Source organism: Ambystoma mexicanum, chromosome 1p, assembly GCF_040938575.1.
Source record: "Ambystoma mexicanum isolate Mex_15411 chromosome 1p, UKY_AmexF1_1, whole genome shotgun sequence".
Classification (NCBI taxonomy): Eukaryota; Metazoa; Chordata; class Amphibia; order Caudata; family Ambystomatidae; genus Ambystoma; species Ambystoma mexicanum.
The window spans coordinates 335767464-335793145 of NC_090921.1; the positions used below are offsets into that span (position 1 = coordinate 335767464).

At 48.4% G+C, this 25682-nt stretch overlaps 1 protein-coding gene across 3 annotated transcripts in view; it reads left to right on the forward strand.

Moving 5' to 3' along the window:
- Nucleotides 1-25682, forward strand: part of LOC138569820 (transducin-like enhancer protein 1) — a 654895-nt gene that overhangs the window by 503120 nt on the left and 126093 nt on the right. For all 3 annotated transcript variants that reach the window (XM_069648175.1, XM_069648192.1, XM_069648183.1), the window contains one exon: nt 9298-9481. In XM_069648175.1, coding sequence (XP_069504276.1) covers nt 9298-9481 — 184 coding nt within the window. The remainder of the gene's footprint in view (nt 1-9297; nt 9482-25682) is intronic.

Genomic DNA, 25682 nt, shown 5'->3' on the forward strand with positions numbered 1-25682 from the left:
ATTTCGTCGAGCCACGCTTTTGGAGGACTCCAGAAGTTTCTCAGGCCCATCTCGGACATGGCCCAGGAGAAGGGAAGCTCGACGCCCGGAAAGCTGTTCAGGGTCTGCCCTGGATGCCAGCTTCAGAATGTCTTTAAGGAGGACGAACACTCCCTTTGCCTTTACTGCCTACATGAGGACAAGACGCACGTGGAGAAGGACTGTGTTTTGCGGCAATATGTCGGAGTGGACCATGAAGGACCGCCATCAACGTCTCGCCAACTGGTTGGAAGGAAAGAGTCCGTCAGGCGAGAAGAAGTCTGAGCGGTCTTCTAAGACCTTTGAGGACGCCCCGGCGACGGGGGTCCAACAGAAGGCCAAGCACCGCGAGTCCGCTGGCACCGGGAGCGCCGAACGGTCGGGCTCTACGGGCGCCAGGCAGGGCGCATCCTCCCCGGCGCCATCAACCACGAGCCAACGCTCTGGCTCGGGTAAGAGGAAGGCCGAGCACCCGGCGAAGCTCCTGGAGAGACCCCGGTCTAGCTCAAAGGCCCCATCGGAGGGGGAGCGAGGCGGTGACCCTCCCCCCAAGGAGAAGGCGGTGAGCGCACCTAAGGTGGTGAAAGCCTTGATCCATCCGGCCAAGGCCTCTATCAAGACAGTCGCGGCGGCCCTGGCTCAGCCTGTGGAGGCTACACCAGTGGTGGTGACCTCGGGGCCCAGAGTCTCCCTGCCACCGCGGAGGGAGTCCTCTTTCATGCCCATCGACGGGACCCCCGTGAAACCTCCGACGGAGAAGAAAAAGGGGGGGCAGGAGGTCGTCGTGGATTCGGCCTCAACCTCTGAGGAGGAGCTGATCGAAGTCTTAAGCCACGGCGTTGGCGTGGAAGACCACCAGCCCGTCGGGAGGGACCCCGACGTAGGAGACGACGAGAACGTCGAGGGTGCCGACGGGGCTCCTGACCGCCCGTCGGACTCCCCTCAACCAGTGCCGCAAGACAACTCGGCGGCCATTTTGTTGGCTATTCAGTCCTTATGCTCGGAGATAAGGACGAGATTGCCATTACCACCAACGGAGGAACCGCTCCCGACGGGGGACCCGGAGCCAGGCCCTTAGAAGAAGGATTCATCCTCCACCTCCTTTTCAGCCATCGCGCCCTGTTCAGCCCTCCTCCCCGTCCACGACACGTGGGGAGGATACGGGGACTGACACGGCCGCGACGGGTACAGACGACGAGGTTTACGACGAGGATATCCCGTCGTCACCTCCCACCCGGGCTTCTAAGCCCGACGAGATTGGGTTGTTTCACTACATGATTGCCAGGGCATCCGAGCTTTTCCAGCTCTGCCCGGAAGAGAAGAAGGAAGGTTTCCTTTATCAACGGCGCGAAGCCAAGAGGAAGACGGTCCTCGCTGTACCTCTACTGGACGATATTTGGGATGAGGGCCTCGCCCTCCTCAAGAACCCATCCACGACGCCGGCTAGAAGGAATCGGTACGAGAAGAAGTACCGGGTCCCGGACGTGGCCCCCTTGTGCCTTTGGGCACAGCCGACCCCGGACTCGGTCGTCTCCGCGGCGGCCAGGAAGAAAGCGGGGGGGGGGGGGCGCGGCCTCTACGTCTACCTCCCCGCCGGACGGCGAGGGAAAGAAATTAGACACGATGGGACGCAGAGTCATCTCGTCAGCAGCAACTACGATTAAGGCGGCCAACGCCTTGGCTATCGTAGCCCGCTACGACAGGGAGTTGTGGTACAAACTGGCCCCCCTGCTGGACTTCCTACCAGACGACAAGAGGGCGGAAGCCCTAGAGATCTTGCAGGAAGGAGAGGTGGCGTCGGCTAACGCCATTACGATTGCGACGGACATCGCTGACACTGGATTTCACCAGTTGGGCAACGGCGTGTGCCTTAGGCAGCGTGGATGGCTCAAGGCTACTGACTTCCGTCAGGACGTGCAGACCAGAGTCTTGGACATGCCGTTCGACGGAAACAACCTGTTTGGAAAAACAGTGGACGATTCCCTTCAAGCCATCAAGGCGGACACGGAGACGGCCCGGGCTCTTGGGGTTCTCCAGCAACGGCGGCCGCCCTTTCGGAGCGGCGGAGGCAAACAGGGTGCCTCCAAAGTTTCCAGCGGCGGATTTTCCACCTACCGTCAAGCGGCCCGTTCGTCGTCACAGGAAGCTTACAGGGGACGAGGCAAGTCAGGCGGACCCCGCCGTCGTCGCCAAGGAGGACAAGGCGTCAAAGCCTCGTCGAAGCAGGACTGAACCGGCCGTGGGGTCAGGCCCCCACCGAAGCACCCCGGTGGGAGGCCGGCTGGCGAGCTTCGTCAGCGCGTGTGAGTCCATCTCCACCGACCATTGGGTGCTGGACGCCCTAGCTCATGGTCACGCGCTCGAGTTTCTAAAGAGGTGTTCGCGCGTCCCCCCTGTGGCCAGGAAAGAACATCACGTCCCTCAACTTCTCTTGGAGGTAAAGGCGATGCTCAAGAAGGGCGCCATCGAGCTCGTCCCAAAGAGGCTTCGGGACTCCGGAGTTTACTCAAGATACTTCCTTGTGAAGAAGAAGACGGGAGGATGGCGTCCCATCCTGGACCTACGACGACTGAACAAATTCATCAAGGCACAAAAGTTCCGGATGGTCACCCTCCAACACGTCCTGGGTCAACTGGAGGAGGGTGATTTCCTGTCTTCGTTGGATTTGGAGGATGCCTACTTCCATATCCCCATCCTAAAGGGACACCGAAAGTTTCTCAGGTTCGTGGTCCAAGGGCGTCACTACCAGTTCAAAGCCCTTCCCTTCAATTTGAGGTCGGCACCCAGGGTGTTCACCAAGTGCCTCGCACCGGTGGCGGCGCAGCTGCGCCGAGAGGGGATCCACGTCTACCCCTACCTGGACGACTGGCTCATCCGTGCAAAGACGAAGGAGCTCGCCGTGGAGCACACGGCAAGAACCGTCCAACTACTCACGGACCTGGGATTCTCCATAAACTAAGCCAAGTCCCACCTGGTGCCCTCGCAAGACGCACTGTTTCTGGGAGCGAAGCTCGACACAGTGTCGCTTCTGGCCTCTCCGTCGGAGGAAAGGACGAGGGCCATCTTGGGCAAGGTGCAGCGGATGCTGGTTGCGGACGCGGCCAGGGTGAGGTCCATCAAATCCCTCCTCGGAATGATGTCGTCTTGCATTTATCTCATCCGCCTGTGCAGGCTTCGGATGCGCCCGTTACAGGAGTTCCTGGACGCGCGTTGGATCCAGACGACGGGCAACTTCGAGGAGAGGATCACACTCGACGAGAGTTTCCGACGAGCGATCCGGTGGTGGGGCACCCGCGCGCATCTGACGGCGGGCATGGACTTCCAGACCCCCGGCCACCAGGAGACAGTGACCATGGATGCCTCCCTGGAAGGGTGGGGAGCGCACACCGAAAATCTGCACGCGAGAGGCCTTTGGCTTCCTACGGAGAAGTCCCTCCATATCAACGTCCTGGAGCTCCGTGTAGTGTTTTGGGCCCTCGGGTCCTTCCTTCCGTCCCTCAAGGGCAAGGTGGTGAGGATCTTCACCGACAACACTACCATCATGTTCTACATCAGGAAGCAGGGCGGTACCAGATCCCCAGCCCTGTCCAAGGAGGCGCAGGATCTGTGGCATTGGGCCGTCGCCCAAGGGATGTTTCTGGTGCCGTTTCATCTGGCAGGGATAAAAAAACACCATCGCCGACTCGCTCAGCAGAGAGCTGCGCTCGTGCCACGAGTGGGAACTACGACAGGATCTAGTGGACCGCCTCTTCCGACGGTGGGGCACTCCCCAGATCGATCTGTTCGCGACGGCGACGAACTCCAAATGCCGGAGGTTCGCCAGCAGGTTTCCCCAGCCGAGGAGCATGGGCGATGCTTTCTCGTTCCCCTGGGAGGGCCTGTTTCTATACGCGTTCCCTCCATTGCCATTGCTGATCCGGCTCATCAACCAGCTCAAAAGGTCACGGTGCAGGATGATCCTCGTCGCACATGCGTGGCCGAGGCAGGTATGGTTCCCGGACCTTCTGGACTTGTCAGCGTCCCCGTTAATCAAGCTGCCAGTGGACGCGCATCTTCTCTCCAGGGAAGGAGGCGCCATCCTCCATCACGACCCGAAGTCGCTGAACTTGCAGGCCTGGCTCCTGCAGCGTTAGAGTTTGGAGGATACGACATACCGGCCGACTGCAGAGAGGTTCTTGCAAAGGCCAGGGCGTCCTCAACTCTTAAATGCTACGGACACAAATGGAAGAGGTTCTCTGTCTGGTGCCACGCACAGAAGATTAACCCTCTACGGATTACGTCTCCCCAGGTACTGCCGTACCTTCTGACGCTGGCCAAGGCTGGAAAGGCTCACGCATCCATCAAGATTCATCTTGCTGCGATCTCCCGATACACCAGAACCACGGGCCGGACGTCTTTGTGGTCTCATCGTCTGTTGAAAGAATTAATGAAGGGACTGTGCAGATCGTTCCCGCCGGTGAAGGCTCTGGCCCCGGCGTGGGAGCTCAACGTGGTGCTGACCAAGCTCATGGGACCTCCGTTCGAGCCTCAGCACTCGGCTCCGTTGAAGTTCTTGTCGTGGAAAACAGCGTTCCTTGTGGCCATCACCTCCGCACGACGAGTGGGAGAGATCCAGGCCCTTTCCTGCAAGCCTCCGTACTTGACTTTTCACGACACGAGGGTAGTGCTCAGGACGCACCCCTCCTTCATGCCCAAGGTGCCGTCGGACTTCCACCTCAACGAACCCTTGGTGTTGCCTGTTTTCTTCCCGTCGCCTTCGTCGCCGGCCGAAAGGACTTTGCATTCGCTGGATGTGGCTAGAGCGCTGAAGTTCTACGTGGACCGCACAAAGTGTTTTCGGAAGACGTCACAACTTTTTGTGAACTTTGGACCTGTCAATCAGGGGAAGGCTCTCTCGAAGGTCTCATTTCCAGATGGCTCTCCGGCTGTATCATGTACTGTCATCGGTTGGCAAACCGACCGCTGCCTGGCCGTCCGAGAGCCCATTCCACCAGAGCGATCGCAGCTACCACGGCGTTCCTATCTGGTGTGCCCTTGCTGGACATCTGCAGGGCTGCTACGTGGAGGTCGACGCACACCTTCACGAAATTCTACTGCGTCGATCGGGATTCCAGGGAGGAGTCCAGGGTCGGCCAAGCAGTGCTGCGCAACCTGTTCGCCTAAGGTGAGCCTGGTGAGGAGGTAAGAATTGCTTAATGTTGAGTTTGATGTAATGCTTAATGTTGAGCCTTTGCCACCTCCCGTGGTTGTGCATGTGTGTACTGCTATGTATTCTTTATTCATGAGCATGTGAATCCATGCCAGACCCCATGCTGGAGAAGGAACAAGTTACTTACCTGTAACTGTTGTTCTCCAGCATGGGTCTGGCATTGATTCACATGCGAACCCTCCCGCCTACCCCTCTGCGGCTCTTCACTTGGTCATACTGCCACTTCCCGTGCTATCAAATCTGAAGATGGCTGCCAGAGGCGGGGCTTAGGTAGAGGGCAGTCATTGGCTGTGGTCAGTATGACGCAGAGATCAGTGTTTGGTTACTACTACGAAAGACAGATCAGAAACGAAACTGATACTGATTTTTTCTTTACCGAGGATTCCCAGCCTGACGACGGGGAATATTCATGAGCATGTGAATCCATGCCAGACCCATGCTGGAGAACAACAGTTACAGGTAAGTAACTTGTTCCTAACCCAGGAACCACATGTAAACACGATAATCAAGAAATGCTTCTTTCTTCTACACACAATTAAAAATGTTCTACCATTCCTCTTCTTCACGCACAAAACAATGTCCATCATCTCCCTCATGTCAGGATAGACTACGCCAACAGCTTATACTTCGGAATGCTGGACTATTTACTGAATAAATTGCAACGTATACAGTACGCAGCTGCCAGACTTCTCCTCAAACTTCATGAAGGGACCACATCACTCCAGCACCAAGGATGCTACATTGGCCCAATCTATGGCCTAGGAGCAGAATTCATACAAAAGAAAATCGCCATTGACCAGCCGACTAGAACACTCCGATCCAGCGATGACATCCGTCTTGAGCCAAAGCCATACACAAGGACAAATCTTGGCAGATCAGTGTTCTCTTGCTTATCTTTAAAACTCCGTCCCTAGTGAAATAACATCAAAAATATAGAAAACGTCTAAAAACCTGGCTCTTCAACTACAAACTGGACAAAAATTAATGAACAGATATGCACCATGACAATGAGCACAAACTGACAAAGACTGGGGAGTAGGCTGGGAAGGAGTGTAGTACAGGGACAGAGAGGCATCTGGATGAGGGGAAGGCCTAGACCTGCCTTTCTCTAAAGTGTGTCAAAAGGGAAACCGGCGAGAGGGCGGGGTCTGACCACAGGGCATGGGGAACACATTACACCCCCCCGCCTTTCCCCGGAGGAACCTGTGGGGGTAAGGGGGACAACTGCTACACGCCATATTATACGGTAGGGGAAGGGATATGGGCAGCCCATAGTCTTAACACGGTGGGGAGAAAGGTACTACTATGGAGGATCCACACCTCTGTACACCACATAGGAGCAGTAATTGTAACACACCGGAAAGTACAATAGGAAGGGATATGGGCCACAGTCAAATAAAAAGAGAGGGTCAGGAGGGGTAAAATGGGACACTGCCACTAACCCACCTTACTAAAAACTTTCCACATACACCTCTCAAACCCTGAACTAAACACTAGACCTATACAGCACAGCAGACCACAGGCACTACACTACAAAAACTAAACAAAGCACACATAGCCTCGCCCAACAGCACATCGGCTACCAGCCGAAAAACACACCCACGCTCAGCGAACAGTGTAAACCGAGCTGAAGCTGCCAACAGCACATCACAGCGCACTTGCTCTTTTCACCCGCTCATTCCTACTAACCAACCCTCTCCACTCAGCTTTATAGATCGGCAAGGGAGCCAAGAAACAGCGCAGGTGGCGACAGTGAGCAGTAGAAGAACCTTCAACATAACATACAATCCACCCCGAACATATAAATATTTGGATCCCATTCACCATAGGAGGGTTACACGATCCTGTAAGACCTTTATTTTAGCTTAAATGTGGTAATGATTCTGGGAGGGAGGTTGCCCAAAGATCACCTCTGCAATACGCCAGCAAACGGAACCTTTAGTGTAAGGTCAACCAGAGCAGGGCTTCAGGAACAAGTGGCTCACCAGCTTGTCAAGGCAGAATGTTCAGGCTACACTCTGTAAAAGCCATAAAGCAGCAATAAATACTGATTACACAGGTTTTTATAGAAATGCAAACTTAAATGCACAAACATAACACCGAAGTATACTTTTTGAAAACAGAACTATCTGACTTGAATGGTTGTTACTTTTCTAAAGTATTGTCCAAAATAAATATTGTGTACTGGAGGATTTAGTACTAGCGATAGAGCACATTTAAGAGTTTCTTCCCTTCAACACGTATGCAATGAATATTTCCTTTCAAGGCCGGGACTTGAAATCCCTGTGGCAGTTCCAGTTCAGAGGTGAGCAATGTAACCGCAAGCTGGTGTCCAGTTTGGTGGGGCCCTCTTGCCTCCTTGATGTCGAGATAAGAGTGGCCCTTCCCTGTTGCGGCTGCACTGTCCCTCTGGACTTGGAGATAGATATGTGCAGCAATCCAAAGATTCTTTTTCTGGGTAGAAAACCTGAAGAAAAAAGTAATCGGCTGGAAGAATTCAATCAAAGAGGGCACGCAAGGAACGAGGAAAATAACTGCAAACATTGAGGCGAGGTGCAGAGAAGAGCTGTGATGCGCGCTCAGTGTGGCCGGCTGTTCTTATACTGCTATAGAAGCACATGACAGGAAGGAAGCGCTTGATCCCATGATCATTTGGGAAACTTCAGCCATCAGACCTACAAAGCGAAACATTTTTTAAATATAGGCAGTCATCCTAAAATGGCCAATCTAAATTCCTTCCATACTGCCGCCCTGCCCTCAACCGCCAAGGAAGATGGCAGATTTCACTGCACAGGTAAACTCCAGGCCTCGCACCTCAAGGACTGCAACACCAGCCAAGGCAGCAACACAACCACCAACCCAAAGATGACCGCCCTCGCTCTGCCCCAACCTCATGGGCTGCCTTGATGTGTGCAACGCAGGACTGGTGTGGCTTTTCTTTCCTCTTTGAGTGGGGATTTGAATTTATTCGTTGCAGCCAAATGATGTGGCTTTACGTCTTTATGGAAAAAACAAAATCTATCTGGTCCAATGACTAAGCGTATCTGTATAAAATGGACTTGTGAAATTGGGAGAGAAGTAAATTGAGCTAAATGGCAGGGAATAATGCAGGCAATGCAGCAAAGACGTCTAAAACCACAGGAGAACATGAGAAAAAGGAAACACATCTGCAATTTAATGGATAAACTCTTCACCTTACCTTTCTATAACATAGCCTACCAGTAGAGCCTCACGATAGGCCTCTTACACATTGCCATGTTTAGTATCCTGATAAAGGTGAATTCAGTGGACTTTTTTAGTGTTCTACTCGCCAACAAATGTTTCGTGGTTCATAGAGGACACAGTCTCTACTAATGATATTTCTCCAAGCACCAACTACATGGAAACCATAGTATGGCACAATTGGAGTACCACACCAATTCTTTGAAGCGCTGCAGCTGAAATTAGTTTGAAGTACCTTTTTGGGTGTGCGGCTTCCAGACTAGTGATACAAGTGAGCCGTTTCTTTAACGATGCTGCATGTATTCAGCTTTTCTATTACTCCAAAATGGTTTTATTGCCTTCACTTCAGCTTTGTCCATTTGGCTATCGAGGGGATCTGCCCACACATTTCGCAGTATCGAGCCCTTTGACATCCTTGTTTTCTTCTCTTAAGATCAGCCCTAGTTCTACTCCACCTCTCATTCATGCCTGCTGCCCTCCCATGTACCCTGCCCATTCTTCACTTAGTTACAATAGGGACCCCCACATAGGACCTGCTCATCAGCCACTAATGTTGTGCATCATATGTCGGACTACCACAGTCCATGCGCTTTTTTTTTTCCACACATGCCTTGCTTGATCTGTCTTGTTTCCCCTCAGTGTTTTGCCCCACTCCTCCATTGAATTCACCCCCACATGTCCCTGTGGTAGCCGTCATGTATTTTTCATCGCCCCATCTACGTGATCTCTGCTCTTCTTTAAATTCTGCCCCATGCCCTCACTTTGTAAAAGCCTCATCTCGAATAGAAGCTCTAACTTTAACCTTGGTGTTCCAACTTCATTTAACTAGTATTTCTGTTGTTCCCCAGCACCAACTGCAGGCTCATCACCTCTCCCACCACACTCCTTCTATTCCAATGGCTCCCCACTCTGGCATGCAACTGGCCAGTATGGGAAGTGCCTCAGGGCTTCTGGCACTGTCTGGTGTTCTGGGACTCCAGTCCCAACTTGCCCTTAAGGAGGACCGTGGACTTCCGGACAATGACCACCGAGGTAAGAGCACCGTTTTATGGATTGATGGGTGTGATGAGAGGATTGAGCAAGTAGTGGGTTGCAGGAGTAACGAATGAGCAGGAGTGGGGCATGTGCTGCTGGCTAGGTAGTTGTTAATGAGGGAGGAATTGGGGTGCTGTGATGTACGGAAATGGCAGCAATGAATTAGTATTGGGTCATTACATGTTTCCCTGTAAGCACCAATGGTATTCTGGCGGGGGGGACTGTACAGTTTCTCATCCTTAAGGTCTTTGGTGCCCTGGCAAATGTAACCATTAATGTAAAGTGAAAAGTGGTTTCCATTTTTGGTTGTGAGGTTGAACACCACAGCAGTAATCAACAGAGGATGGTTAGGTAGGACCGGAATTCAGCAAAGCACATAGATGCAACCAGCATAATTAGGTGGCGGATTGGTGAGTGCAAATGAGCATGTGTAAGGTGTTGGAAAAGTGCAGGCTTCAGCTTGGGGGGAGGGGGGCTGTGGTGAGGGTTATTAAATATTTTTCCAGTTGCATGCATGACACCTTGAGCCAGCCCTGATTTTTTTCCCATTGCATACAAAGTCTTGTAGGCCCATATTCACAGTTGGAGAAACTAAAAAGTCCCAGCATGTAGTGGAAAAATCAGGACTGGCTCGAGGTGTCGCACACGGAACTGGGAAACTTGGTAGCTATGGTGTTTTGTGATTGGGTATTGAGGGGTTGGAGTTGTGAGGGTAACTTGTGGTAATAGTTTGGATTGTTGATTGTGGGACTCCGACTGACCCAGTTATGTCACTTGCGGTTTTTTATCTGAAGGGTTGGTGTCTTGCTTAATTGTGTATTACATGATTACTGAATTCTTGTGTTCAACACAGTACTTCTAGTAACTCTAAATTCTAGACACAAGAATGTGGTGTTGCTAAAGATTGTGGAATGAAAGGAAACGGAGAAGGTCTCATCACTAGCGAGTGTACACGTTTTTCGTTTTGTATCCTGTCTGAATGGCATGAGGCTGCGGGGCACCTTGGCTGTGAATGAAGCCACGGGTCAATGACATTTCAAAGATTCTTGCACCGAATAGGAATTTCACGTAGATAGGCATGTTATCTGTAGCTAATCTAACCATCAGGTTCTTTGTTCAGATAAAGTCTTCAGAGGAGGAGCAATGGGTACCCCCTCTACCTCCCATGTGGCTTTCACCTGCAGAGCCTGAGGCTGGAACGTAACTGAATACTTATCTACCCTTTGACATTGAGGAGGTATTGACGCCCAGGTACAGTGGAAGAGCTATACTGCACTGCTGTCTAGTTTGTGCACTCTGGTACACTCAGACACTTTCAGTGCATTACCTATAAGGGGCTGGATGGAAGAGTAAGATGGGTGCAATTTTTATAAGTGTGTGGTGCTGCTTAAGGGTCTCTTGTTTCCTACAGATGGAACTCCTTGCAGGGGAGACCCTCAGCTGAGAGTTCATAGTGAACTTTGAGTCTACTGGAAGACTGTTGTTGAGTTCAGGATTCTGCAGAATTGATGTGCCCAGGTCCAATATCTGCCCGTTTTCATCACTGCTTGGAGAAGTGTGCATCTGTGGACATGACTCTTTGTCCTGGAGTCGAGGTTCTCACTCTGGGTACTGGAGGGAGCCTGATCCTTTTGTAGATTGTGGAATCGATGGGTGTGATACCTTTTTCAGTCTCACAATGTTTGGTGTTTGGTGTAGTGCTGTGCTAGGCTTATTCTTGCTCGAGTAGAGCAGCTTGGTTAATTTGTTAAACCACGATAAAAGATATTGGCGAGAAAGGGAATGAGCTGGCAGCTTCTGTACAAAACCTTTGCTTTTTGTAATAGGCAAGGTTTCTCTTTTGGCAACTTTCACGTCATAGTTTCTATGGACCAACAATCTTTTTACATTGTTTTTAACCTGGTTTTTTGAGGGTAGGTAAAGCCTTCAGCTTCACTTTCCCTGCCTTTTGCTAATTTTGTCCTTGAGACTTTCAGTACTCTGTTTCCCTTTGACCTTTACTCCTTTTTTGTAACAATTACAATGCTGTGCAATGGGTACCCTTTTGTATGAAATTAGTCTTTTACACTTGGGATTTTTGGTTACTAGCATATGTGCCTAAAGACAAGCTGATGGCAGCAATTTATGTTTCTACAATGTTTTGTTTGTTCTAGTGTACACATTCGTGTTTACCGTGTATGGCTACCAAAGGTAACTAGTGCCCTAAAATTGCAATGCCACAAAATGTTTGCTTGTTCTTTGGCCATATTGTTCTTTGGCCTTCTTCCTGCCTTGCCAGGTCAGGAAATCCCCAATAAGATCCTGCACTTGCCATTGAAAGCTGCAGCTTTCTTTGGCTAGCATTTCTTTAGGTCAGCGTTGGAGCCAAGAATCCCTCAGAGAAGAACAGCCCATTGAAGATCCGAAGAGGCTCAGCAACCCTTCCTGCGTCTAGCCTGGTGAAGATCTGCAAAGGCCCTCTGCGTTACTTCAAGCCCTAGACTGGTGTGACCAACCAGCCTCGACGTGTTCTCGAGGATCCAGCTGTACAGAGTCTTCGGAAGTTCCCCTAGGCCACTCAGTGGACTGACCATTGTGCTACCTCGCTAGAATCGTTGCTGTTCTGCGTTTGGAGCTGGATCTTTGGTGTTCGCCAGCTTGCAGTATAAGCCCCCTTCCTGCTGAATGTCAGCCTCCCAGCCTCAGTGGATCCTGCTCTGGAAGATACATCTACAACCGCGACTGGAAGGACGCCTGCCATCGGTGTGCAGAGGCTGTCACTGGAACTCTCCTTCCCCAGCGCTGTGAAGTATCCTGAAGAGGGCTGCATCCGTGCATGCTGCAATGCTGAATATCTCTATTCCAAAGGGTTGCACTCTGCTCTTTGTCCCAACCGGAAGAATCCCTGCACCCTCCGCTTCTGGGCACCTCTCACTGGAGGGGACGGGGGCAGTGGAATGCTAAACATTTTCTCCCCAAGTAACTTTGTTGCATCTCCTCTTTTGAACAATCGCCAACACAAGTAACTTTCCTGCATCAGATCTATTTTGGGGAGAGGCATTGTGACATTTGGGCACACAGAGCGACTCTACTTGGGGATTGGACTGCTGAAGCTAGGGATGAACGCTTGCGAGTTGCTTCCATCTTATGTTGATTTAAGCCATTGAATGCATTTTAAGAACATGTTATCGAGCATATATGTTTATATTATTTAATGGTGTGTGATATTATCACCTGCTTGATATTTTTGTGTGTGTTTAAGACCTAGAATAAATACTGTATTTATACATTCCTGTCCAAATTGAAGTATTGTGCGTTTCACTGTGTGGACTCATTGTGGACCCTTGACCTCATTCATTCTCTCCTGAGAATAGCCTTGACTGTGCTCCATTGCTACCTTGATTGGGTTTTGGCTAACCTCTCAAGAGTTCCCCTGTTCTCTATAACTAGGGTGGCCTCCTAAGAATCTGTCCACCAGGCCAGATTCGAGACATCCATCTTAACAGTAAGAAACCCCAGTGTCCCAAGAAGACAAATATGGGTGCCTGCAAAATCAATTTGTTCAATGAGCTTTGTTGTGGTCAGGTGAGGTCCCCACCCGGAATCTTTGGGTGCTTACTGAGCAGGTAGCTTATGCCTCTTCTGCCTGGTTTATGAATGTTCAGTCCCTCAAACTTTAACTCTCTGGTTCAGGTTTCACTTTGCCGATTTAGTTTGAGTTTGTGAGGTTAAGCCTCTAACCAAAGTATCCTTGGGTCATTGTTGGTGGCCCTCTTTGAATAGGCATACTTTTAACTTGCATTTGAAAAATTCTGCCCTAAACATGGGTTCTGCATTGAAGTCCCAATAACTTCCACATTCGCTGGACCTTTATTCTTTTATTTTCATCCTTATTTAATTTGAGCCTTTTGCACACTCTTAAAAGGGTATCGGGTAATAATATCCATATATATATATATATATATATATATATATATATATATATATATATATATATATATATATATATATATATATATTTGCTGTATATAAGGTCGCCGGGAAAAGGTTGTGGCGACATTATATAGGTTTCCATATACATAGGGACAGAGGCCGGCAGGGGTATCTCTCGCTCTCCCATGAAAAATAAAAAGGTTTGTGGTTGCAGGGGTATCCCCTGCATGTTCCATGTAACAATGTCCCCACATAAAACAGCCATTTTACCGTGATTTTTTTGCATGGCGATATTTTTGAGGGGACATTATTACATGAAACCCTTAAAAGCGTGCTTTGCACTTGATCTGTCGCTAAAAGAACAGCAAATACTTATTTTGTAGCCTACTCAACCTTCCTCTTTCTGCAGGAGTATTTTTTGGGCTCGAATTTACTAATCTACAACCAACACAGCAGCCTGCTTGAAGGTATACCGTAAAGTTTTTCTTTACTTTTCAAGGTGTGGTGTTTTGTGTGACTTGCTATGGTGCTGCACATCTTCTGACTACAACTTGTCAAAGGTGTTTAGTTGTCAAAGGTGTTTAGTTGCATACATCTAAAAATCTATGAAGGGACCAAAATAAACTTCTGTAAACAGTTTTGTTAATGCAAAAACAAATAAATTCGTAATAACTTATTCTATAAATGGCTGATTCTAAATATCTTTGGGGTTAATGACCAGCTCTGAGGTCATTAATGTTGCTATAGGATTGTAATGACAACAGTCTGATGATCAATACAAACTTTGAGCTAATTAATCACCTAGGTATATAGCCCTGGTATTACATTGTTTTTTAAAGCTCATATGATTTTCAGATCTGTCCTGCTTAAATTCTTGACATATTCAATCTTTAAATCCTAAGCATTGGCGTTGGCTTGTTCTAGTTGATCAGCTTAGCTCGAACTGAGGCATCTACCTCAAATACATTCTGGCGAGGAAAGACTGGACGAGTATAAACTGAAGAGTGGAACAAACACAATCTCGCTGAGTTGCCACAACACCCTATCCTGCAACTTTCAGACCAAAGTAGGCCACCTGTGTTCCCCGAAGAAAGCTGCCATATGTGGCTGAAGGGTGCACATTGTGGTTACAATGTGGAATCTTTGCTCCAGAGGTAGGATTAATCCTGTAAGTCTACATCGTTCCGTTTTGAACACTAAATGTATAAAATCAGTTTAGTGCACGTTTGCTCCTGATCTTGTTAGTCTTGCTATTGCGGATGATGTAGACTACAGAGAAAAAAGGCTCACCCCAGACCGGATGGATGGGTGAAATTCTTTCCTTTGAGGAAAGTGTATCTGGACTACTGGCTCGAAGGGCAGTCGTATGTTTCTGTGTAAACGGTGAGAATAAGCTCAGTTAAGCATGTGGTGCCACTCTGAACAGTCTGGTCAAAAGATCTCAAATGTGATGGGGGAATTCCAGACACATTGCTCTTCAGAGAGCATTATAATTAAAAGATGTGAAGAGATGGAGTGCTTGCCATGCTTGTTTTTAGTGTTTTGTGTAGCCCTAACCAGTTGATTCCAAACCCTTTCATGCAAATACTCGTGCTGCAGTGCCCAAAAAGTGAAAGGTTTGGACAGCAGCACACGGTCCGTACTGTGACCCCTTTCCATGTCTCCTAAAACTCCTGTTATGTTTGCAGAATAGCTGGGTGGCCCTGAGGAATCACTGTTCTTAATTTGTAAGTTCTCAGTTTAGTGCAGAAACCCTGTGCCTGCTCTTCTAGCAGAACTACACTGGCAGTGTCTTCTTGGGGTTCCAGTGGCGTTGTAAACAGGTAGGACCCTGCTTACGCCATTTACTCTTTTCTGAGAATCCTCTGCATATAGCAGTCATTCCTAAACTCCATCCCTGTGTGGATGTTATCCCTTTAAGTTCAAAGTTGCAAGTAGATTGTACCTAGTACTCCTATGCTCCATCCCCTTTCCTTCATACTTCTGGTCCATTCATCCCACGGGGATGGGACCAGAGTGTAATGCAGAGCAGCACATTAACACATAAAGACCAAGTTAAGGCACCATGGTGCATGTGCTTCTTTCATGAAGGACCCCCCACCCTACGCATACCTACCTAACATTCAGTCCTTTTCCCCCTCATCGGAGGTATTGAAGCGTGCAAGCAGCTTGTTAGAATACTTTCTGTCGCATGTTTATTTTTCTTCAATTTAGAACAGGGAAAGGTTTTAAAAGATATGTTGGGCACTGTTCCTTGATGCAGACTCCACTGGCTTTGCCTTCAGTATTTAGGGATCAACTGTTTTTGGCCCTCCTGTGTTTTTTGCTACGCATTGTTGGCCAAGGCTCTTCAGTCAAGAATTCAAAGGCGGGTGGACATGTTTCGACAGCAAACCATCAGAGATGTATTTTCATTGTTAAAGGTACAAGTCATCTTTTACTATTCAGAGGACACTACCTACTGACTCGGTTCAAACTCACCGACCGGGCAGGGATACACCAGTCTCTTTCCTCTCACATGCTCCACATCCAGGTAAGCGGGCAGGTCTACAGACTTATACATAGGACATGTTAGGCTCCTGAGTTTGCGGTCTCCCCATTTGAGTTAGGCCACATTCTCGGTAAGCTGGGTAGACAAGGGAGGAATTATGCTAGACTTATTTGCTTAGCTTCCTTTTAAGGCTCGCATCTTCTCCCACTCAGTCGCCCTTTCGTTGGGGTGGGAGTTGGGCTATGTGCTACTGTGTACTGTGCTGCATAGAGATGGCATTGTGGGGATGGGGCTGGCGGGGTGTTGGTCAGAGGTCCATCCCGAACATTTGTCTTCCCTGCAGTAGTGCCTCAAGAAGGGATCTGAAGACCCATCTACAGACATAAGCGAACAAGTTCAAACATTCTGACAAGAGAAAGCAGCAGTTCCTCGAGGCTACATCTCCCACTGCTACTGTGACTATGGGCACATAATCCAATGCGAGGTATCACCTGGCTTCTACCCAGCCTATGTCCTTTTCCTCCGCTAAAGACTTTCCCACTATTTCGTAAATTACACCTGGAATGGTGGGCCTGCCGTCATCTCGTCATTCCACATGGGGGAGATTTCCACCACCTTTCCTTAGCACAGGCATGATGTGGTAGCATGAATGCTCAAGCTCTACAGATGGACCCCATACCATCTGTGTTGCCTTATTCCATGCATCATGAAGAGAACCTCCTAACAAGACTGCATCCTGTGCTGACAACACCAGCGTAGAGCTCCTTTTTCACAGACCTTATTTGTAGCTATGCCTCAACAAACATCCCAATGAGGGCTCTCCTCACAATGACTCTCACTCCTATGGCCTCGGTCTTCAGCGGCTCCCTTGTTCCTTCCACCACAGCCAAGGGTTAATGTGCCAATATCTGTCCCAGAGCCAGTAGCTTCGATATCAGCCTGTACTCTCTCTGGATCATCAGTGTCACTTTCCTTACAGAGTAGAGCTAAGGACTCAACGCCTCAACCTGACCTGCCCTCAACTTATCCTGTGGGCGACAGTAATGCTCATGACAAGGATGAAGGGTTTCCTCATCTGTTAAAAGCATTCCACAAACATGTAATGGGGATTATGGGCTGTATGGATCTCCACCTACCTGAGCCTACTCCAGTTGAGTCTAGGGTTCCAACAACAGTCCTGCTTGCTAAGCATTTGAAATGGGATCAAGTGAAGGTGTTTGGTGGCCCCCATGCTTAGAATACATGACGCCAAATTCAGACTGATCCCGGGGGAGCAACCTCTCACCCACCAGTTTTGTGGCTCCACAAAATCTCTCCTCTTCAGGGTCCTCAATCTGTTCCAGCTTGAACCCTGGGCAAAGATTTTTTTCAAAAAGCATTCAACGCTTTGTGGAGGAAAGTATACGCCAACAGCTCATTACATACGATACTCTATACTAGCACCATCAAGCTTGCGCTTGTGCAAAGAAATCTAAGTTCTCAATGTTCCTGCCAGAGGCCAAGGGAGAACAATTCCTCTCAGGTGTTGAGTCCAAACTCTTGCTATGAACATGCTGGAAGGAACAGCGAGTCATGTAGACAAAGTATCAAGGGGTATGTGCCTGGAATTAGGCATGCGCAAATCAGCATGAATCTATTCCACAAGGCTCAAGAAAAAATAACATTTCTCCTGTTTGATAGGATCCAGCTATTCCGCATGTCAACAGGTAAAACTACACGAGAAAAAGAGCACCCTAAAAGCCTTAGAAGGAAATGGGAGTGGGACCTGGGATGTGGAATAGGGGACGGTCTCTGGGGACGAATCTGTAGTAGGGCATTCAAGACATCGATCTCCTGCCAATATAAGACACATGCCATCAAACTCCTCCATAGGTGGCAGTATGACCCGATTACTCTCTAAGATGTTCCCTGATGTCGTCAGTGTGCTGGCATGGATGTGGGGAAAAAGCCAACTATTGGCACGTGGTGGTCATGCAAGAAAGTTCAAGCTTATTGGTCAGAGGTCCTAAGCTGACTAAAGGAGGCGGGAAAGGGGGGGGTTTACCCAAAAGACCCAATCCTGTTAATGTTTAGATTGCAGCAAAGGGATGAACATTGAGAAATACTTCCAGACCCGACACACTCGTTACTCCTGGCAGCTTGAGCTAGAACATGGAAGAAGGCCGCCCTCCCCACGAGAAGAGAGTGGGTAGCAGTGGCCAAGGACATTTATTTCATGGAAAGACTTAAGGCAGCGATACAGGGCTCAACTACGCAGATAGAGATGGACTGGCTACAGTTTATAGAGGTATTTGGCCATACGGAGGACACACCCTCGACCCGGCCTGAAACCTGCCATAGTACATACCATTTCGCTCCAGTCTTGGGGGAGTCCTTTAACCACCGACGGTCTTAAGCACAGTCGGAGCTGCCCAAGGAGGTTTATTACGGACAAGCTGTTTGTGTCCCGAGACAATGGGTTTGTGGGCAGGGGGGAGGAGGGATGAATACAACAGGGAATCGTGGTTTGTTTTTGGAGTTAGGCTGGGCATCTGCCCAAAAGTTTACATGCTGTATAAAGCTCTCTGTTGCCCTAAAAACAACAAAAATTGATTTGAAAAAAGAAGAACACCCTGACGGCGAAGTCCCTATCCACCATTACTTCCATGCCCAAGAATTCCTCCTTGTATGGCCGCTCTTATAGGTCAGGAGCATTCTCTGGGTTCAAATGATTCCAGCCTAGACAGCAAAGAGGGACAAAAGCTCCTCCTCCTTGGATCTTCCAAGCACACAAAGCCACATACTACTAAAGCCCCCCGTTCCCCCACTCTTCTGCTCTAGCATCCAATGGCAAGACAAATTGATGGTGTGCAGGCCAATGAGGACTCCTCCCAAGTAAAGGAGGGAATGTCTCTCTTTACACACCAGTGTGAAAGTATTACCAGAGACCCCTGGACCTTCAGTAGTAAATGCAGGCTTTAGTCTTTCACTTACCTTCTTCCACAAGAACTTCCATCAAACCTCTTTGTAGAGGTCAAGAAGCTTCTAAAATTGAGAGGCCACAGAGGGTGCCAGTACAAGAGACCAGACAAGGGATCTGCTCCAGACTATTTGCAATCCCAAAGATGGCAAAATTGAGGACACGGTTGGTCCTCAACATCTCACATTTCAACAAATTTCTTCCACACAAAGTTCAAAATGGTTACCCCTTCACACATCCTTTCGACCCTCCAGGAGAGGGGAATTTGCTGTGTGCGATAGACCTGCGATGGACCTTCAGGATGCCTATATTTACCACCCCACATGGACCCTCACAGGTTGGTCCTCAGGTTTTCCACCCCTTGTTCTGATCAGTCCATGGTCCTCCATTTTGGCCTTAGTTGAATCTGTCTCTTCTCCCCATGCCCATCCGCGTTCTCAAAGGTTATGTCAACGGTGCTGGCTGGTTCCAGGGGGAATGACTACTTACCCCTACCTGGATGACAGGCTCATCCAGTAGTGGACGCAGGAGTTATCTTTCAGAAGACCCTGAACTTGAAGTTCACTGAAAATATCAAGAAGATCAGCAAGATATCTTCTCTTCTCCCAAGTCAGGCTTTCATCTACGTAGGCTTCCTATGTGATACGGTCAGGCAAGACTGTTCCCTGCTCCGGACAGGAACATTACCATCCAGAATCTAGCAACGCCCTTCCCCAATTCAGACACGCTCTGTTATTGGCTGTTGTGTTCTGACACATTATATACACGCAAGGCTGTATATAATGACTTTCCTGCTGCATTTGGCAGAGCACTGAAAATAAGATGTTCACCCCAGTCAACTCTGGTGCTGGTCTCGCCTCATCTCATACTGAGTTGTCTTTGTGGGCCAACACACTGAATCTAATGACAGGAGTCCCATTCTCAGTGGAAATCCAGATTTTCCATTTCCACAAAGGCGTCGAGGGGGGAGGCGGGACAGGGAGATGAGCCTCCACGAGGTGCTTGTGAAATCGCAACCTGTGGTCTGCCGCGGGTACGTAAAGATACACACATTTTTAAGAGCTAAATGCAATATTCCCTTTTCAAGGCCTTCCTACTATCTTTGGAGGGGAAAGTGGTTACTCATTCGATCTAACAATGTAACACGCAGTGTTCTCAACAAACGGGGGGGCATGGGCCCCCCTCGCATAGCCCAGGAGTTGTGGGTATGGGCCATCAGTCATCACATCTCCCTACTCGCATTGCATCTGGTGGGAGAGCTCAACAAGGCAGCCGACACTTTCAGCAAGTTCACACATTCTCGGACCGAATAAGAAATCGCTCGATCTCGTGCATCAGATTTTTCGGGTGTGCGGCGTGCCTCTCTTAGATCTATTTGCTTAACAGTCCAACAGGAAATCCCCCTCTGTATGCCTCGTGAGAAGGAGAGGGGGAGCAGGGTGAGGGATTTTCTGGGTAAGCCTTTCTCCTCAAATGTGACCTGGAATTAATCTGCATTTCTCTTGCTTTCACTGATACCGAAGGTGCTGCACAAGCTTTTGTAGCAAGGGAGTCTCGTTAGCCCCACATTGGCCGAACAGGTGCTGTTATTAGTTTCTTTAGATGTTGATCAGGCCCCATCAACCATTACCTCTCGGACGGACTTTCTCACGCTGGAGAGTTCTTTATCCGTCCCCTTGATCTCTGTCCTTAGTGGTTGGGACCCTGGAAGCCTAGTTTATGGCCATCTGAGCCTATCACGAAAGAAAATGAAAATACTGCTCGGGCCCATAACATATCCACTAAATCTCAAGACTCTGCCAATTAGGCCAGGTTCTCTAACACTGCTATATGGAGGAAAACAACCCTCTATCTGCTGATTTTAATTCTGTCCTCTCATCTCACCTAGTGAATCCGGCCTCAAACGGTAGTCCTGCAGAATCCTCTTTCTCAGCAATCTGTGCTCATCTCTCCAAAGATGAAACTGGATTCTCCAACTTAAACCTAATTGTTAAATGATACTATACCGGGCATGTGAGATTGAAACCCAATACCAGGCCTCCACACCTTCCTTGGGATCTTAATGCAGTGTTGTCAGCTCGCATGAACAAACTCTTTGAGCCCATGACCAGGGCAGAGCTCAATCTCATCGCATGAACAACTGCTTTCCTGGTTGCCATCATCTCTGCCAGGAGGGTCAATGAGCTCTAGGCGCTCTATGCAGGTCTCCCGTTGGTCATATTTCAAAGGGACAAGGTGGTCTAATAAACCCATCACAGCTTCTACCAAACGTCAGTCTTTCATATCGATCAAGGGATATGCCTGTCAACCATTTTCTCAAGCCAGACTTCAGAACCTGCGAGGACACTCCATTATTTTGAAGTCACCAGAGCTCTAATGTTGTACTTGCATAACATATCCCGAATTAGATTGTCTGATGTCTCTTCGTCACAAATGAGCGGGTGTGTTTACCTCGTGTTCCGCACCCTCAGAATACAATTGCCAGAAGGGTGGTGCACTGCTTCCTAAAGTGTTACAAATGATATACATGTGCCACTTGGTGATGGCAAAAGCAGCTGTAGTGGAATTCAAGAGGAGTGTCTCTCTTGAAGACATTTGCAAGATGGCGAACTGGTCAGCGCTTACCCCCTACTGCAGACACTTCTGCCTGGATGCCAGCTCTAGGGCAGACACTGTTATGGACAGTCTGTCCTTCAGAACATCTTTGGCTGAGGTGCAGGTTTGTATCCTCCATTTCACTTATTGTCTGCCTCCTAAGGATTCTACGTGTTTGGTAATCGCTTTGAAGTCTGGAGGAAAGGGATGGAGGTGTAAAAGTTACTCGCTGTAGTGACTAATATACTCCTAGTCCCCTTTCCTCCGCCCTCCCACCTGCCTTCCCCCTGGAGTGGCATGGTTCTAATCTATGCTATGAAAAAAACTGATGGTTAGGAGGTGGGCATGTATACCGAGATTCACGTGCGAGAGACTCGCATGAGCTATTTTTTATTTATTGGTTATTTGTAAGGCGTTACAAGTCAAAAAGACAGGGGTGAAAGATACAACAACTGTCTTGTGACTTTCGGATCGTGCAAGTGCAGAACAAGAAGTGCAGGTGGTGGGTGGGATGTGTTGGACTGTGCAAAAAAGCAAGTGCTAAGGGGGTGGAGGGGAGGCGAGAAAAAGAAGCCAGAGGGCAAGTGCTGGGATTGCAGAGGTGAGGGTCAAGATAAGTGCAGGGAAGGGAGGGTGGACTGGGAGGGGGGAGTCTGGAGCCCTGCAGTACTCGGAGGGAGCCAGGCAGCCATTCACTGAGACAGAAAGGTGGTGGTAGAAAGGGAGCAGGAGAGGGAAGGAGGAGGAGAAACTAGAGAATTTAACTTCTGGAACTTAAGGAGATTTGGCTCAAGCCTGAGAGGGGTGGGCAGGGAGACCATTCCAGAGGGAGGCACCTGCGGAGGAGAAAGCTCTAACCCCCACCTCCCCACTGTTTGCTTGGAGAAGCGTCTGATTTACAGAGTTGGAGCTAGCAGACCGAAGGCGTCTAGAAGGGAGGTATTTAGGGAGAGGGAGTTGAATGTAGCGAGGTCCCAGGTCCCAGAAAGCCTTGTGGATGATGCAGAGGGTCTTGAATTTGATTTAGAAGCACCCGGGAGCCAGTAAGGAGAAATGTGGGCTGGAGTGATGCAGTCCCTGGACTTGAGGCAGTCCTATTCTGGATTAGTTGAAGCCTTAACCTGTTTTTAGTGTTCTGCATGACACTAACTTGTCCAGAAGCATTGAGGAAAGGGTGCTATGGATTAGAGCACAGTAGTCGCTGCATTGAGGAATGTTTCCTAATGTGGACATAAGAGCCTGAATCTGAATTTCAGGGCGAGGTGGAGTCGGGCGGGCGGCTGCCTTTTTAATGCTAAAAACCTTCCAGGTTAAGCGAGTTCCTGGTCTGGTGGTGGGCTCTTTCGTGATTTCTTTAAATATTAAAGCATGTCTAATTTTGGATTCTAATTTGTAAAAGATTTGTCTGGTTGTATGGTTCTCGCAAGTGGCCATGATTAATTTAGTTGCTTGGTTCAGCTTGGTTGAGAATTTGAGTATTCGTTCTCAATGGCTGGAAGTGAGTTCAGTTTTCTTTTTGAATTTGGACTTTAAATCATGTATTTTCTTTTTTTATTTTGTTTTTTGTTTTTGCAACAATCTATTTCAGCAATGGGTTTTGGGAACCCTCTACCGCCATTCAATCGTGTTGTGTTTCCAAATCTTCCTTCCTTCCAAGGTGGTCTGAACTTGGACCTACGTTATCAAGGAACATAGACTGCAGTTTCAGTAGTTACTTTGTTTCACAATCTTCTTTCTCCTCACACAACCTATCCCTCCAATGTAATGGGAATAGGGACTTTAATTCCACTTAGCCATTGTTTACTTAGTTACTTCCTTGACTGAATCTCCAGTCAGCCGCTTGCTCAGAGGTCATGGTAACATAGACTTTGATTCTTACCATGCATCACTGCTCTATTTCCAATCTCCCATCAATGTTATTGGGAATGTGACTTAAATGTCCTCATTGCGTCACTTCTCTGGTTTTTTTGATCCTGCAGACGTCCCCCTCAGAGGTATATTGGGAATTGGGAATTTATATCCCATAGTACAACATTTTTTCTGCTCAAATAGTTGGACCAAGGGGTGCTCTCATAAGTCAGTACTTGGGTGGCTGCTCTTCTGCTATGGTTTTTCTCAGTTTTCCTTCCCTCAGCCAGGCCTGCTTCATATCCCCATTTTGGGGCGAAGGGACAACGGTGCCTACTCCTATCTCTTTTCTCACACAAGTTCTCCTTCTCCATGCTTAACGGCTAATCTGCTCCCCAGTCTGCTGCCACCAGTCCTTCTCATATTTTGGCAGAACCTCCCCACGTAGGCTCAGCAGTTAGGGTTCTTAAGAGAGAATGCACTTGCTCTTCATATCCGACAGGCTTGGCACCCTGCTGGTTAAGGGTGTCTTGGTGTCGTTTCATTACTTCACTGCCTCAGTCTTAGACATGTGCAAGCGTTGTCACTTGATGTGCCCCGAAAATGCCCTACTTCCATTTCCCTCTTGGTCACACCCAACTTAACTTCTTAAGACTTTCCTCAGACTCCGCCTGACAAAGAGCCCTTTCTGTCTCTTGCCGTTTGATTCTCCTACGGTACTGTCTGATTCAGACTTCTTGGAGTACTGGTCGTGGAGCAATGGTTTTCTCTGAGAGCCACAGATGATGGTGCCAAATAACCTCTTTTTGATAGACAAGACCAAGTTGGTGATTAATAGAACACCAACCCAATCTTGTCTCCCTGCATGGAGGAGACTTATTATGCGCCTCTGTATAGGTACTTGACAACCTGGACATGGAGCTGTAGAGTGGCAAAACAATTAACAATTATCAGTATGTATATATATCTCCATAATGAATGAGATTCTTTTCCCTTGACCCCAGTAAAATACCTGACAACACATAGTCTGGGTAAGAACCATGAAGTCCCAGTTATCCTGAACGTGTTGAAGTCATACTGGATAAATCAGGTAACATAAACAATGAAGAGCTATTAAAGCACCATAGAACAGAAATCTCTCTAACTATAAACTGTAGTCAGCAGGATATCTCTGAAACAGAAGTATTGCAAGACACTGTGCTTCTGTGTTTTTATCCTTTGTGGATCATTGAACGAACATCCTGACGTTCACGTCCAGATGTTTTTGTGGCCATCTTGATTGGGGCCTGTTTGTTGGGTCTCAGCGTTCATCTTGGAATGGGGTTGGGTCTGGAGGAACAGTAATGGCTTGACTCCTAATAATGCTCCAACTTGATCCCTGTAAGAGGTAATGCTTTTATATCTCTGCTGTCCCAGTCTCTGCAACGGACCACTGATGCCACATGTCAGCACGTCCACTGCGGCTGCCAAAGCTGGCTGGGAAGAAGAGGTACCATCGGGAAGGTATGTGGGGAAATCCTCACACGGTGCGTCGGCCCACGTGATGAGAGACCGCTCTCACATATTTCACAGGCTCTGTGTGCAATACATCATAGTATACAAGTAGCACTAGCAGTACTCCCTCCCCAATACAGACACAAATTGAAAATGTCCTGGTTAATGAATGCCAAATGGATGCAGTAGTGAATTGTTGCACTAAGCTGAAAGATGCCCTGTTTAAACCAAATGTGAAGCTACACTTTTGAGGCTTCTTGCCCTCCTGTTGATTAGTCACTGTAATTAACCATCTGATAGGATCTTTTGCCTGCGTTTTAGGGGCACTACCAGTAAAGCATTCTATTAGTAGTGTTCTCCTGGTCTATCAGCTGATGTGGCCCACGTTGGGTCAGTCTCACATGGAACACCAACATACTTGCACGCTAAATGCTTTGCATATCAAAACGATCAACTGGTTGAAGTGTAATCTACCCTGTAAAGAGAAGACTTGCAACCAGTTGTAACTGTTTGAGAGACCACCCTCAACACGTAGTCCCTTCCCTCCCCAATCTAGATGTCACACAATAAGCAGTTTAATGTCAGTTCTTTATTCAGCCCTATTTCTGATGCAAATCAAACCACTTCGATCCCTCCCCCTGAGCAACCAATGAGCCAAGAACCAGGCCTGTGTACAGCAAATGGATTTGTATTTATTTGGTTGATGGGTAATAGAAAATCGCAATAAAAAGTCACCGCTGTATCCATGGCACAACACAATAAACTTCTCTCTACATAAATAACTCGCACAATTTGGTTGGGAAAAGTCAAATCACAATATTTTACGTCATACACATTTCAAAACAAATGATCATCAACACTGGTCCCTGAATAAAATCATTTTACATTTGCAATGCTGT